The sequence below is a fragment of the Seriola lalandi genome, unplaced genomic scaffold (genome assembly GCF_002814215.2).
Source record: "Seriola lalandi dorsalis isolate HSWRI2012SDOR001 ecotype SW California unplaced genomic scaffold, Sedor1 jcf7180002054923, whole genome shotgun sequence".
Classification (NCBI taxonomy): Eukaryota; Metazoa; Chordata; class Actinopteri; order Carangiformes; family Carangidae; genus Seriola; species Seriola lalandi.
The window spans coordinates 488,760-503,796 of NW_019525475.1; the positions used below are offsets into that span (position 1 = coordinate 488,760).

Genomic DNA, 15,037 nt, shown 5'->3' on the forward strand with positions numbered 1-15,037 from the left:
CACCACCACCCCCACCACCCCCAAACTCCTTTAGTAAACTGCTTTCACTTGTTTTCTTTTTTCTTTCACCGCCTTGTTCTGCGCTTTTTCTTTTTTTTTTCTTCTTCTGCTGAGATTTCCTGGCTCTCTGAGAGCGGTAGAAAGGAAGGGGGAGGAGCGAGGACAGCTGATGGAGAAAATCTGGGGGAAATAGCATTGGCATTCTTTACTTCTCTGTCTTCTCTCTTTACGTAGACAATTTCCAACGAGGATTAGAAGTAAACCGCTGATATTTCTCATTACAATTGCTACAGGCTTGTTGAAAAAAAAAAGTCTTAAAATAACTGCAGGCTGCTGCTCTGTGTCCCGAGTCAAAGCGGTGAAAAGGGACAGATTCTTTTTTTCCAGCAGTGCGGCCTGCAGTTTATGAGCAGAAACTTCTCGAGGCCGTGAATCTATGTGCATAGAAAAACCAAGAACAATCTCCGACATTATTTCCCCTAATCCTCCATAAGATAGCCAATCACCTGCCAAACATTTCCCCCTTGAAACAGATGTCTCTTCATCTAAACAAACGCCTCCTGCCTGTTTGAGAACTTCCAACGCAGCTGTAGCGCAGCAGAACAAATGCAGCATTAAGTTTCGCCGAGGCCTCAGAAAGATAAATTTGTCACACCAGCTCCAAGTTTGCCCAGAGTTGTTTAGCTTACAAGAAATGCTGCGGTAATGACTACAGATGAATGATAAAACATTTTTTAAAAAGTTATATTTACAACTCAAAAGTGCAGGAGAACAGGTTAAATTTACTCTCTGCAAAAGGGGGAAAACGTCCCGGCAATGACACGCACACACACCTCACTGCAGCCTCTTTCATGTTTGGCACGGCGAGGATCAACAGTGAAACACTATATATCCGGTTGAGTAAACACAAGTAAATGGGTCATCGGCGTGCGAGGTTTCGTTTGCAGATGAAGTGTGAGGGATTTGTTGCCCTTGGGAGGGCAAAAATATTAACATGATGGAGACGGGGGGGGGTTTCTGGTGGGGCTGTTTAGACTGGACAGCTGACCCTCACAGCGTCTTCGTGGACAGCGATGTGGGAATTCTGGGAACGCAAAGCGATTAATATTGGGAGTATTTATTGTTAGAATTAATGCGTGTCCTTTCGAGAACGCCCTCCTTGTAGCCCATAGGTCGTTTGTGCAGCAAGTTATTGCGATGATGTTGCGTTTTGTTGCTAGGCGACACCTAGTGGTCGTGGTAACTATGACAGGAGCGAAGGGAAAAAGGCGTTCCCATGCGAAACCAGCGGCTTATATTGTAACCATGACGACAAAGACCGTCTAATGTTGAGGAAGCACTTCTCTTTTTTTTTTTTTACCGAAACCACGATCTTTTCCAAAACCTGACCAAGCCGTGACCGTTATTACAGTAACCACTGGCAACAACGGTAGGTTGTAGTATCGTAACCATGACAACCGAGGTCCGGTGCGCTGAGCTTCTCAAATGTGAGGATTTGCTGCTTTTTCTCTTTTCATATATGATAGTAAATGAAAAATCTTTAACTTTCAGACTGTTCATGCCATTTTTTTTCCCCCCACAGATTCTTTAACATTTTATGGATTAAATGATTAATCAGCTGTATATGAAATAATCAGCAGATTTATTGACAGTGGAAATAATTGTTGTAATTAGTTCCAGCTCCAGTCTGTTTCTGTAATGTGAGAGAGCCGTAATGACTTTATGCAAATACAAAACATAATCTAAAGAATGTGTGTCTGATAAGCATATAGAGAACTGCATATAGATCACGGCATGTTTACAGTGTAATCGTTTACTACAGCGTTGGGGGGGGGGGTAGAACGGAAGGACAGCGTTATCACTGTTTGGTTGGTCCTCGCCGCACAGAGAGGAAGGCGTCATGCTCATTGTTCCCACCGTCGCCTCCTGCGCCTCTGCTACCTTCCTGGTGCCATTATAAAAACGTGTGATGACCCCAAAAAGCATGGCCACTTCGGCGAGACCGACACACACCGCCGCGAGTCTGTGTTACTACACTAGTGGCTAAAAGCTTTGGCACAAGCTCCGACTGATGCAGCGGGATCAAAAAAACGGCCCCTCGAGAGTTACAACACACAGGCTGAGCGACTCAGGGTGCTGTTAGTTCTGCTCCGGCCATGTCTGAGCCACATTCCTAAGGTACCCTGAGTTCGACGGTGCCAAAGCAAACCCTTGAGGCCCAGACGGGGTCACAGTGTAACCCCTGCTGGGAGATACTCAATTTCATCCCACAAGAAGGATTTACTGTCCAGGACTGTGCCTTTCAGTCTGCAGCTAATAAGCAACTCAACTGGGTCAGGCCACCACAAGCCCGTCTAAATAATAAATGAAAACAGAGACACGTTGCAAAAACTTGCCAGATGACTGCCCAGCACAGTTTGTTTTTCAGGACCAGAATGAGTGTAACTTCCTAATGTTGATTTTGCGGCGATAGATGTTGGAGCAGTGAAGGGAAGACAAGGCGATGGCCTACTTTCCATCCTGCATACTGACATTAGGGCCCGGACAATAACTCAATGTTACGGTTTATTGACTTTGAAGCCACTAAGTCTGGAATCGTGAGGTGAATACAGCATCTCTCGGATTCTTCCGATGGCACAGGTTTTTGTTTTGAGGAAGAAAAAAATAAAATAAAAAAAGAGCGAAACATTCCTGGAACTGGTGCCGTCTCCAGCCTTTCACCGCCAGTGTCTCTGGTTTGGATCTTACACGTATGTATTTTTTTTTTTTTTTTTTGAAAGAAGAAATAACACAGTTCTTCTTTTACTAATGAAAAGTTGAATCCACAAGAATAAAATCCACTCTCGCTCGCCTGGTACGACCTGATGACTATGATGATGTTCGTTAATGTTGCTGCTTCTGCCACTGTGTTTCAAGCATTTATCATTATATCTATATAAAAGTTACTAAACGGCAGTTCTTTAGCTTCTGTAATGTGACAGTTTTCCAAGTTAATATGATCATATTGGGTTTTAATTTTAACAAAGTTCTCATGTCAAAATGAACGATTTTGAGAAGATGGTAATAAAAAAGTTTTTAAAAATTAATTTTAAGTTGTATTTTATGAGTGTAAATACCTAATAATTCAGATTTTGCCTTATCTGATGGAGAAAAAGTCTTATTTTTATTCAGATTAGAATTGCATCAAGTTAAATTAATAACGCTGCAGCTGCAGAATGTCAGTCAGGAAGAAAAGAAGTGGTTTGTTCTTCAGCGATAAAGAAATTGTAGTTTTAACAGCAACATGTCCAGCTAAGTAAAATCATTATATATGAATCATGTCACTTGGAGAAACCCTGGAGATGATCTTTTTCTTTGACTTTGACTAACTAACTAACTAACTAACTAACCTTATTAATGCCGTGACATCACTGCAGCATGAGGAAACTGTAGGCCCTAACATGAATACTCCCAGTGTGTGGTGGGGAAACAGCCCAGACTGCTTCCTGATTAGTTTAGTGGACCACAGGACGAGGTGGGCAAGGACTGTATGATCTGCCACTGCGTGTGTGAGTGTGTGAGTGTGTGAGTGTGTGTGTATTTGTGTGTGTGCACGTGTGTGTCTATGCTTTTTTAAGGAGGGGGGATTTGACTGTGGCCATGGTGGTTCCAGACCATGTAATTACTCCCACTTAGCATGGAGAAAAAAATAACAATTTCAGTCATAACACAGGAGGGAAATTATGGTTGGGAAGCCACTGGCCATGAACTATACTCTTGTCTATATATTTCTATCTTCACAGGTTGTTCTCCAAGTGGACACATTCAGGACAATTATCGATTTCCCCAAAAATACTCTGGGTGCACGTCCAGCGGTTCTTCAATGGACGGATCCAAGTGAGTCAGCATTTCCAGTGAAGCCGAGTGAAGTAACGGTAATCAGCCTTGTCCGCAGATCACGGTGCATTCCACTCTTTATTCGGCGAGGTTAATCAGTAAATTAACCGCGCTAAAATAAACTAATTGACACACATCTTGCGTGAAACCAAAAGAGCATCAGATGACTCGTGAGGAGTTTTTCGTTTTTTCTCTCTCTCTCTCTGAGAAACACCTTGAAATCTTGAAGCTGAGGGACAGTTATAAACACAGGCTGTAGCTGCTATTTGTTTTCTTGTGGGCAGCTCCAAGCCACAAGAATACTACATTCATCATGCCACAGCAAATTTATGATTGGTGATGACAATGCACGAGAGGATCAGGGTGAGTGTGTGTGTTTATGTGTGTGTGTGCATGAGCGTGCAAAACAGTCGGTGACTCACCGGTCAACTCAGAGGGAGAGGGAGCGCGGCACGAAGGGAGACGGTATCTATGGGGGCAGGGGGGTTGATAAGGTCTTTGATCAATAACAATGACTCAGCGTTTACTTCACCGAGTTCTGAGGTTTCATTTTCACCGTGTGACTCAATCTCTTTCGATATTTCCTGCCCAGTGGAAGTTAAACACACGGAGATAATGAAGCGCAAGATGCTTTATATTGTCATGTACGTTTTTAGTGATAGGTGACATTAGCCATGAGATATTTAAAAGAGGCTGCTAGGCTGATGAAAACAGGTCTGCTAGTTTACATTAACAATGGATGAATGTGAAAGGTGTCGCAGACGGTTCTGTGAGAGACTTCGATCGGTGATTTAGCGCGTTCAGTGTCTTCATCGTTAAATACCCACGTCTTCTGCAGAGTCGCGGATCTTAGGGGGTTTTTTTGACCGGAGGAGAAGGGGGTTAAAGTTAAAGTTAGCTGCTAGCTGGTGAACAGAGCGGAGCGGTTCATCAAAATGAACACTTAGCCATGTCAACTTTATGAGTGGATATGGCCCCAGTGCAGTTTTCTTGTAAACAAAAAAACAAACAAATGGGGGCCAACACATGTAAATATTTACTAATACATAGTTTTTTGTTTTTCTCAGAGATTAAAGGAAAAATATGATGGTTTAGTTTATTTATTTAAAAAAATAAATAAATCATGAGTATACAAATGTTTTTCATCCAGAAAGATTTAAGACAGTTGAGACATAGCACCTGGGATTGAAATACTTTCATTTTCTCAGCTGATAAAACGACTGACAGTTTGTTAAAGATGCATGAGAGGGATCCACGTTCGGAGACAGGTGCTGACAGGAGGCTTCAGAAGTCATCCGTCAGCTGCAAAGTGTTTCTGAAACGTTACAGCGAGCCGCACAGTTTACATTCATAACACATACGCTCCTGACAAAGAGGAGCGGCTCCCTGCGTTCACTCGCTGCCAGGGTTGGACGAGCGCCTGGGCAGAAGGGAGCCAGAGAGCTGCATGGAGAGGAGTAAGAAGGGAGCGTGAGCAGAAGGTGAAGCTCTCCTTCTCCTCCGTCTCCGGCAAAATCCCTCTCGCCTTCCTATCTCCAGCACACGCACCTCCCCCTTCCCTCCCTCCTTGGCAATGCTTTGAGCCTGATACGACCACAGTTTAGATAAGCATTCTTCTACAATGAGAAGCCAGAAGTGGGTTTTCTTTTCTTTCTTTTTTTTTTTTTCTTCTTCTAAAACAAAGCCCAAAAAAATGCCTTTGCTTTCTGGGTTCTGATGGGAGCCGAGAGTTTGTTTTCAATTTAGGGTTATCCCAGGAACACACAGGTTTCTCTCCAAAAATAGGCAGCGCTGAAAGTGGATGAGGAGGAGAAAAAGAGAGGGGCGGGAGGAGGAAAAGAAGAAGAAGAAGAAGAAGAGGAGGGTAAAGGAGAAGGGAGGGGAGTTTGGTTAATGAGCACCAGATGCCTTACCTTCGGTGGTAGCCACATTCTTTGGAGCTTTAGTTGGTGTGTGATCTGTGCTCGAACTTATGTCAGAAGAGATGCTTGAGCTCCCTTTACCTGCAGGGGGAAACGGGAAAGAAAAACAAGATTGCTGGGACATCGAACTGCAAACTTTAAGATGACTTGTGTTGCATCACTTTTACCGTCATATATACAGAATGTAAGCTGAAAAAAACATTAATCTTGTCGCATAAAAACATAAAAACGCACTTTTTGTTTTGATGCTTAAATGCTGAAGAGCGTCTGTCCGAGATAAAGCGGAATGGTCGCTTTCACGACGGTAAAGAGGCAAGAAGTGTATGGGATTATAAAGCCCATCAGTCTCTGCTTTCATGACTTTTATGTTCCTCAATTTTGGATGAATGGTTGGCCTTGGCACATGCACAAAGTCTCTGCTGGTTCGTTTGAGTAAGTGAAGAATAAAAGTCTCTCAAAATCCCCTTTCAGCCTTCACGTCCTTGGAGGAAACACTCCTGCACAAGATACAAGCAATCACTCTATTTAATGAGTGATAAATTTCATGTATCATCGCCATACGTCTCAGCTTGTAAGTGCCACATCAAAGTGCTTTTTATGACGTTTACATGAATGTAAGACCTGCTCCTTTGTTTGCATTATTGGACTGAGAAGTCGGATTTCTCCACAGTCACACACAGGAGAGCCACATTTCAAAGACATATTCTCTTCGATGCCTCTCTGAATGCCTCTGCTGCCGGAGAGCGACGGGCTCGACTGCCATGGTGACTGCAGGCAGCCCCGTGGAGCAGTTGTTTATGGCATTTTACTCCTCTGTCAGTTCATAAATGCAGCTTTGTGGCTTTCCTGAGACTTAAGTATGAGCCTTTCACCAGGCACGACAGGGCCGGAGAGGTATTCCCAAACAGTCACACCCACATGTGGATCAAGTGCAGCAACCTAAACAGACCGGACAGCTCCTGAAATAAGCAGTAAATATGAAAGCTCGTGCAACTTGTGCACAGCCACACCAAAGGCACATATGAAGTAATAATATAAAACCAGCGCGGCTCATATTGAATGAGTACGAATGACATTTTGTGGTGACATCACCGAGCCGACACATCTGCTATTGCTCCTTGAAATGACTCAGACCACTTTTCTAATATCTGAGCCCGAAAGCTGGGTCAAGTCGAGCGAGTATATTTTAATATCTAGCTGGTTACGGGATTTCTGTCCCGGGCGCGAGGATCTCTGCGGGGCTGTTTGCTTGACGCATTTTGGATCTTTCATGGAAAAAACAAGTTTCAGAAAAGCTCCTGCTTCCTGTCTTATTGCTTATATAATGTGTTGGTGGAGGGCTGCTGCATAGTTGTGACCAGTGTGTAATTAATTGTGGAATCACACTTGAAAACAGATGTGGACCGATTGACCGCAGAATTCAGCACTTGTAAATAAGCCACTGGCCTGAGACACTGTGAGGATGATGATACCCTGAATACTACGCAATATATACAGATATATACATACTGTATATTGTATCTGTGCTGTATAATGTACATAATCTATAAAGTTATAATCCCTTGTGATTGTCATGAAATCAAGTGATGTCATCAGTGATGGCACCTACGCATGAGCCATTTGAATGGGAGCTACTGCAGCTGCAACAATAAATCAATTAGTCGATCAAGATAAAACTATTTGGTGACTAATTTGACAGGTGATTAATAGTTTTAAGAAACAATTTTCTCTATAATTCCAGCTTCTCCAGTGTCAATAGTTGCTGGTTTTGATTGTAAACTGAATATCTTTGGGTGTTGGTCAGAAAAAAAATATTTGACTTTTGGAAATTGCGATGGACGTTTTTTTCAATATTTATTGATCAGAAAATCATCAACAGTAATAGTCAGTAATGTATAAACAGTAGTTGCTGCACTAAAAACAATCTGAGATTGTTTGGTTGCACTGTAAACAGATACACCAGTTCCTGTGCTGGTGTATCTCTGACAGAGAAGACCGATGTGAACGGGGGGATTGAGGATTAAAGTGGAATTGATGCTTCAGCCAACAGCCATGTTGCGGTGAAGCACCAGAAAATGCAACAACCTCTAATCTGATGCCCATAATTCTTACATTTTGACTGCTAAATTGTTAATTATAAAACATATCAAAAGCTTTTCTTTACTCCAAAAATCTCTTCACGCGTCTCTGCACTTTCAACCAGAAACTGTAAAGCTAAGACGAATGTTTTCAATCTCAAACTCATCAAATTAATCCTAGTGAGCACACTAAAGATGTTTTCACTGGGGGGAGTTTGACATCATCCCCCTAACATCTGGTGATGTCACATTAACAAAAAAGCACAAAAGACTGAGTAGTTCTACTTTAGTTTAATGAGAGTAATGTGTGTCTTTGTCAAGTGCTAATTGCATAGTAAGGTATAACAGTGACCATGTGAGCCACTGGCAGTGACTATTGTGCAGCGAGAATAAAGTCTGCACAGTCTTTGTCATATTTCTCCCGGACAGGTGATTTGATTTTGGGTTTTGTGATATAATCTGTTCGTGTACCTCAACGGGCCGGATTCCTAGGTGGAGCTGGAGGTCCACATGTTATTTTTAACATCATGAGATCCAATCTTTTCTCTGCACTTATTGACTTAGGAAGAGAGCACATTGGAATGTTATTTATACAAACATTTCTGCTCCGGAGACAGAAATGATGTGTTTCGGTGCAGCGGGGCCACGGTTTCTTCTGAATAACTAATGCCGAAAAGATTACATCTTAGATGAAGAAGACAGTGGGCGAGAGGGGTGGAGAGAGGACAGAAGGGGTACTATGAAGGGGTAATAGGCTTTGTTCTTGTTGCCTATAGCAGTGAGGGTGAGTTTGATTTTCCTGCTGGGTTGGTATTCTGGGATCATTAATGCCATGTTTGGAGATTTTTATCAATATTGTGGTACTAGAGTGAACGGATCCAGATTTTGGTCGTCATAACATCATTAGAAAAATGCCTAATATTGTCTTCCCCTGGGTTTAAGCTTCTAGCTGAGTGAGGCGGACAGTGCAGTGAATGCTCTCCCTGCTTGCCCATAATCATCACGTTATTAATTACTTTTTTTGGGGGGGGGGGCTGTAATCCAATATTGGCACATTATTGATATGGAGGTAACAGGCATCTGGAAACTGGCACCAGAGGTATTTGTATTTTCCTTCTGATCAGATCTAACCTGTCCTCTCAGAGACCCTCGGCGCTTTCGCTCCGCCCACCGACAACATCCAGCAATCAGCTGCGTCCCAAAACATCCCAAACACTTACTGAACAAAACCAGTCACCTTTAGGTGCAGCCTGAAAGAAACCACCTCAGGGGAGGGGGAGTTGCTGCTAACACTTGTTAGCGTGTTGTTCATCATTGCAGGTATTTTACATCTTTTCCAACGTGTCTCTAAAGCAAACACTGTGAGATACACAGTGATCATATGGCACTGAGGTGTACGTGTGTGTGTGTGTGTGTGTGTGTGTGTGTGTGTACACAAAATGGCCCCCAAATCAAACAATAGTAGGATAAGGAATTGTGGACAAAAATCTCAGGAATTGGCTCTTATCAAGATAAGAATGACTAAGTGCCCACAGACCTAAACACTAGTCCTTTGACCCACCTCCACTAAACCTGCAGAAACCTTTTCTTTTCTTACACTTTTTCTTTAAAAACAAACATACAAGCCATAAATTAGGCTACAAGGTGCTGCCTGTTGAACCTGCCAAGTCAGCTGCTGTACGACTGATTAAAGTGACTCTTACAGACTGAAGATATCTCCTCTGTTACTGACTTCAACTCAAAAAGCCTGACACTTGTGTCAAATAAGTTTTTGTACGTCACCTCATTCAGTTTTATTATAGCACAATGTAAACTGCCTTTAACTGCAGATAAATAGACAATTAAAAGTTAAATTGTGGGTAAAAAAAACATATTAGAGTGCGTGGACTTTAAGTTAACTTTTATGTTGTACATTACAGTTCTTTTTGTTTAAAAAAGAAATAAAAAGGGGGCTTACAGTATGACCACCAGATGTCACCCTATATCTTAAGGGTTGAATATAAAACGTTGCACATCTTTAAAAGTATTTTAAAAACTACGCAATTAACAGTCAGAAGTCGCCACGAGCTCCGGCTCGTACGCTTCAGGGTTGAGACGGTTTCTGGAGCTCGGTGTTAAAAAGTTTAAAAACTTCACTCAAGATAAGAGAAGACTGACTGAGAGAAAGCCAAAGATATAGAGGGAATGTGCTAGTTTTAAGCTAGCTAACTGATGAGAAGACTCAAGCTTTAAGGAAGCTTCAGACCAATATAAACTGCACATTGTTTTCTATTTTTAGTTTAGAAGGAGTCAGATGAGAAACTGTTGTAAATAACGGTGAAGTCTTTTTTAACGTGGGGTTTTTTGTTGTGTTTTTTAAGGGGGGGCGGTTGATACAAACTCGTTCTTCAAAGGGGAATTCAAATAAAAAGAAAGTAGTAATTTTCAGCACTTACCCTCGCTTCCATACTGTTTTCCATTGTTCGCACCCATTTTAAAGAATACATAATCTACGCGCAAAACTCGGGGGGTTGTCAAAAGGAGTTAAATTCCAGAGAAAAAAGGACAGTCTTTCCATAAAAGATATGCTAGACAGTCAAGAGGTTTTTCTTTTTTGTGTGTGTGTGTGTGTGCAGGGCCGCTAGCTCTGACTCCAAATAGTTAATCCAGATGTTGAACAGAGGACGCCTCAGCATTACGCAAACCTAGAATCCAGACTTGAGCTTCCAGCGGTGCAGACTTTCTATATCTGAACATCCACAGACACAGCTATACAGAGTTATTCACACACACACACACTCAAAAGAAAAAAAAAAAAAAGTCCTAGTTCGAGGAGGTTTTTTTTTGTTGGGGGGGGGGGAGAAACTTTGAGAAGTGCCCTAAATGGTAAGCAGCTGTTTATCAGGCAGAGTGCGGGCAATCACAGCGGCCAGACAAAGTTTGTGAGGACGCGCAGCTCTCCTCCACTGGATCTGGATTTAAAGAGACCGCAGACCAGGGAGGGAGATGTGGACGTTTTATAAAAAGATAAGGCAAAAAAGAAAAGGCCCGAGACTGCGCCTCAGAGACAGTGGTGGAAACACAACACATGACGACACATGGCTCTTTTTAAAATAAAAAAAAAAATAGAAAGTACATAGCAGTCAGAAGCAGTCATAATCCCAATCAGTTATTTCCCTTTATTATATTTTAAATGTGAAGTCATCCCATGTGTATTTGACCAGATTCATTCCCCACCGATCAGAACTGAGGAACACATAAGCTCTCATATATTCTGAGCATAAAGGCCTGTTGACAGGAGGGAATGGTTCAACCACACATGTTGGGGGTGTTTCTATAATTAACAGTCATACAGGTCATTGGATACCAAAGAAGTAAACACCGGTCACAACCAGTTGTCAGCTGTTGACAGTCGACTCAATATTCCAAATACATGTTAAATTCTTTTCTAAATGCACCCAGCCAATGGAGCTGCAGGCGGCCCAACACGGAGGGTAAATAGGGCTGTTTATTCTATAATGAAGGTGCATGACGGAGGTTTACGTGGGCACATTTTTGCCTCTCAGAGGGCAGAATATTTGCTAGTATACAGACTACTAGTCATATTTGTGCTATAGCGGTAAGACCCGTCTTGGCTGGCACCCAGGAAAAGCAGAATTGTGTGCGCAGGGTGCTCGGCGGTAATCAGGAGATTTGTTACCGTGGAATTTCCATTCCACAGAGGTATTCGACTCCCACACTTTCACACCAAATGTCATTTATTCATTGTGCAAAACTTTATTTTCTCTCTCAAAAGGAAAAAGTGACTAAGAGTGCTTAAACGCTGCTAGACTAATTATGTTGATCAGGCCGACACAATCGAGCCACATCCTTCATGTTGTTCAAGCATCCAGCAGAGCTACTTTTTTTATTATTTCTAAAATGAAGTGTGTTGATGGCTGCTTTATTATTATTATTAATATTATGAGCTATCAAGAATGCATTGTGTACTTTAACAATGTCTGATTGGCTCGCACGGCACCAATCAAATGGGCTCTTGGCTGTCGGAGAGAGGTCAAATGCCAAACCTCAAACCTTTACAGCCAGCAATCTCTGCCACACTGGAATGCATAGTAAGAAGCACTTGAACGTTCTGCAGGAGATCAGACAATAAGGGATATCACAGCATCTTCAGAATAAAACAAAATAAAATAGAGGCTTGTTTCCTGATTTGATGTGTGAAGGAAAAACAGCTTCTTTACCAAAACATTTATTCAATTCTAAAAAAAAGAAGAAGAAAAGAGGAACAAACGCAAGTTTTAAAACCAGTTTGTGGTTTAGATTACCTCCGACAGTTGACCATTCAATGTGAAAACACACCCACAGCAGTGAATGGGTAAGGGTTGACAGCAGGACTTGTATTTATTTCAGGAGGAAGCTCAGAATCGGCGACAGACATGGCATAGCACGCAGAGCCGGAAACGCCGCAGCCGTCCTCTGGCACGGCTGCCGCCTGGGACAACTCGGTCGAGGCGCTGCGAGCGTCGGTCACCGCGGTACTCGAGGGAGGCGAGCGCTCGTTTTCGGCCTCTGTGGCGGCCGGGCGTGCAGGGGGAGAAAGTGGGGCACAGGTGATTTCCTCGAGCTTACTGTATAATGTCCTCAGGGTCACAGGAACGGACATGCACCTGAGTCATAAACACACACACACAGCAGAGAGATCCAATTAAGACTGGAAGGGAAAGATGGCACAGTGTTCACACAGTTCAATTAGGTTAAAGTTACATCTTTCAAAACTATTGATCTCTTCAGACATCACTCTGAAATCACTTCATTTTAAAACTTGCTGCAGTTGCTGCAGTATTGATCCAGCTGAGAAGGGAGGCCCCAGAGCCATCAATTATACATATGCATCCTCACTGAGCTGTGGAGCGAGGAGGGAAAGTTACCTACCTCTTCATTACAGTGGAGATGTATTCACCCATGGACGGATCACATCCTCCTGCTCCGAACAAGCTGCAGGTAATCTGATGAGAATCCGATACGTTCACCAGCACTGTGGACAGAATCGCACCATTAAGACAAAACATTGTTTATGTCATATTTGCCATTTGGTCCGGCCTTGAATTACTAACAAAATATGGATTAAAAGAAATTAAAAAACTGAAAATGCTCATTATAATTTCCCACATTCCTATCTGATGAAGCTGGAACCAGGGAATGTTTTGCTTTTTGGTTTGAAAAATGACAAAAAAATAAAATAAATAAATCGGAGGCTCTCACACAACTATATTGACACTTTAACTTTTCGTTTGGTGCATTTGGTGGTAAATGCTCACACACAGCGAGGGAGTCGGTGTTGGGTTGGTGGAAGGTCACAGAGAAGCTGGTGTCCGACTCCGGGAGGACTTCGAAGTGCAGGTCACAAACCGAACCTGATAACGAGACTCATCAATGAGACATTGCACAACTTTGCAGGGACGGCCGTCTCTGCTTGGTGATTCCTGCAGTGTGAAACCCCCCCCCCCACCCCCCACCTGGACCGGCACACTGAGACGAGACGCAGCTCCTCAGCAGGGTGTTAATGACACACTGATGGCGCAGCAGGTCCAGTATAGCCGGGACATGTGCGGGGCGGGTGAAGGGAACACTGTCCATCACAGTCCCCCTCTGTGCGGGCGCCTGCCATGCAGCTCCGGGGAGAATATAACTGTGCATCACGCCACCAGGAAGAGGCTGGAGAGAAAAATGTGTCATTATTACACCTACGTTTTGTATAATAACTTAGCTTGAATCAAATTGTCTTTTGTTTTGAGCTCAACACCAACATACATACATACATACCACTGTAAAAATAGTATCCTGCTCATCTGATGTCTCCCCATGGCTGTTTGCACTCTGTGAACCTCTCATCAGAAGCTTGGGTAAGGGTGCCCACTGCAGGTCATCATCTGGTATGGTCACATCTGTGAAATATCACAGATAAAGGCCAGGTGAGTGTGTGATAAAGCGCCTTCTTCTTCTAAAATAAATAAATAAATAAATAAATAAATAAATAAATAAATAAAGATATGTTCTTTTTAAGCATCATCTTTACAGCAGGCGTGAAAAGGAAAAGTGTGCATGTTATGTAATATTTCCCGTGAACAGTTACCTCACCTGTAATTTGGCTCAGCTTGTTGACAAAAGACAGAATCACTGGTACAGCTGGCTGCAGTTTGAGGAGAAAGCAGGCGGGCAGCGTCTCGTTTGGCACCTCGTTGGGCGGCAGGAACACAGGAAAACTGCCACAGGACACAATTTCACCATATTAATACCACTGGCACCGACATCCGCATTCACTGTGGGATGTAAAACTAAATGCTATCCCGATGAGAGAGAGATTAAACAATAACACGTTACCCCCGGGGATCCAGCTGTTGAGGCTGCGGGATCACAGATGCCATCTGGAGCTTGTGAGGAACATCGCTGACGCCAACAGTCACCTGGGCTGCCTGGACACCTGCCTTCATATCTGTTGTTTCTTCAGAAACAAGAGCTTTTCAGGAAAACTTTAAAATTTGCAACGGCCTTTCCGAGGCTTCACGTGCCTTCAAACGCTGCGTTCAGAGGGAAAATCAACAGGTCTACGAGTAAACGACTTTAGTTTACCACCGAGCCCAGACTGTATTTGTTTCCCTGGTGTGTTGTGGCGTCTTACGTGACTCTGTTTTCTTTACATCAGTGGGGGCGATAAAGAACCGGATAGTCAGGGGGCAATCTGGAATGAGAAACTTTGGTCACTTTAAAAACTGAAATAATTAGAGAAAATGTTTATGTCGATAACTGATATTTTTGCTTCTCTACCTTCTTTTCCGGCTATTAGGCTTCCGATACGTCCGTTGTTAATCATGTCTATCTGGGGGTCACCGTCCTTTGGTGCCCTGAAAGCAGAACAACTTTAATTACTGCAATTTGCAACTAATGACTGAAAGAAAAAAAAGTGCCTCATGGTTGAGAAGCTGAAGCCAGGAAATATTCAGAGTCTTATGCTCGAAAAACGACTGAAACAATTGATTAAGCCTGAGCTCTAATACTCACAACAAGATTTTAGGCATTTGTGTTTCTTGTTGCTCACCTTGGCAATTGAGATATTTGCTGCAAATCCTTCCAGAGGTATTGTAGAGATGTAAACAGTTTTAATTTGATTTCACTGGGGGCACG

At 42.9% G+C, this 15,037-nt stretch overlaps 2 protein-coding genes across 2 annotated transcripts in view; both read right to left on the minus strand.

The window, feature by feature from the left end:
- Positions 1–10,761, minus strand: part of LOC111673625 (F-box/LRR-repeat protein 7) — a 21,578-nt gene extending 10,817 nt beyond the window's left edge. The window contains exons 1-2 of the mRNA XM_023431454.2: positions 10,312–10,761; positions 5,790–5,879 (exon numbers count right to left, since the gene is read on the minus strand). Coding sequence (XP_023287222.1) covers positions 5,790–5,879; positions 10,312–10,348 — 127 coding nt within the window. The 5' untranslated portion in view covers positions 10,349–10,761. The remainder of the gene's footprint in view (positions 1–5,789; positions 5,880–10,311) is intronic.
- Positions 10,762–11,595: 834 nt separating this feature from the next.
- Positions 11,596–15,037, minus strand: part of med1l (mediator complex subunit 1-like) — a 6,073-nt gene continuing 2,631 nt past the window's right edge. The window contains exons 8-17 of the mRNA XM_023431468.2: positions 14,952–15,026; positions 14,681–14,757; positions 14,535–14,594; positions 14,237–14,357; positions 13,994–14,118; positions 13,679–13,800; positions 13,372–13,570; positions 13,174–13,269; positions 12,788–12,890; positions 11,596–12,522 (exon numbers count right to left, since the gene is read on the minus strand). Of these exons, the coding sequence (XP_023287236.1) occupies positions 12,198–12,522; positions 12,788–12,890; positions 13,174–13,269; positions 13,372–13,570; positions 13,679–13,800; positions 13,994–14,118; positions 14,237–14,357; positions 14,535–14,594; positions 14,681–14,757; positions 14,952–15,026 (1,303 nt within the window). The 3' untranslated portion in view covers positions 11,596–12,197. The remainder of the gene's footprint in view (positions 12,523–12,787; positions 12,891–13,173; positions 13,270–13,371; positions 13,571–13,678; positions 13,801–13,993; positions 14,119–14,236; positions 14,358–14,534; positions 14,595–14,680; positions 14,758–14,951; positions 15,027–15,037) is intronic.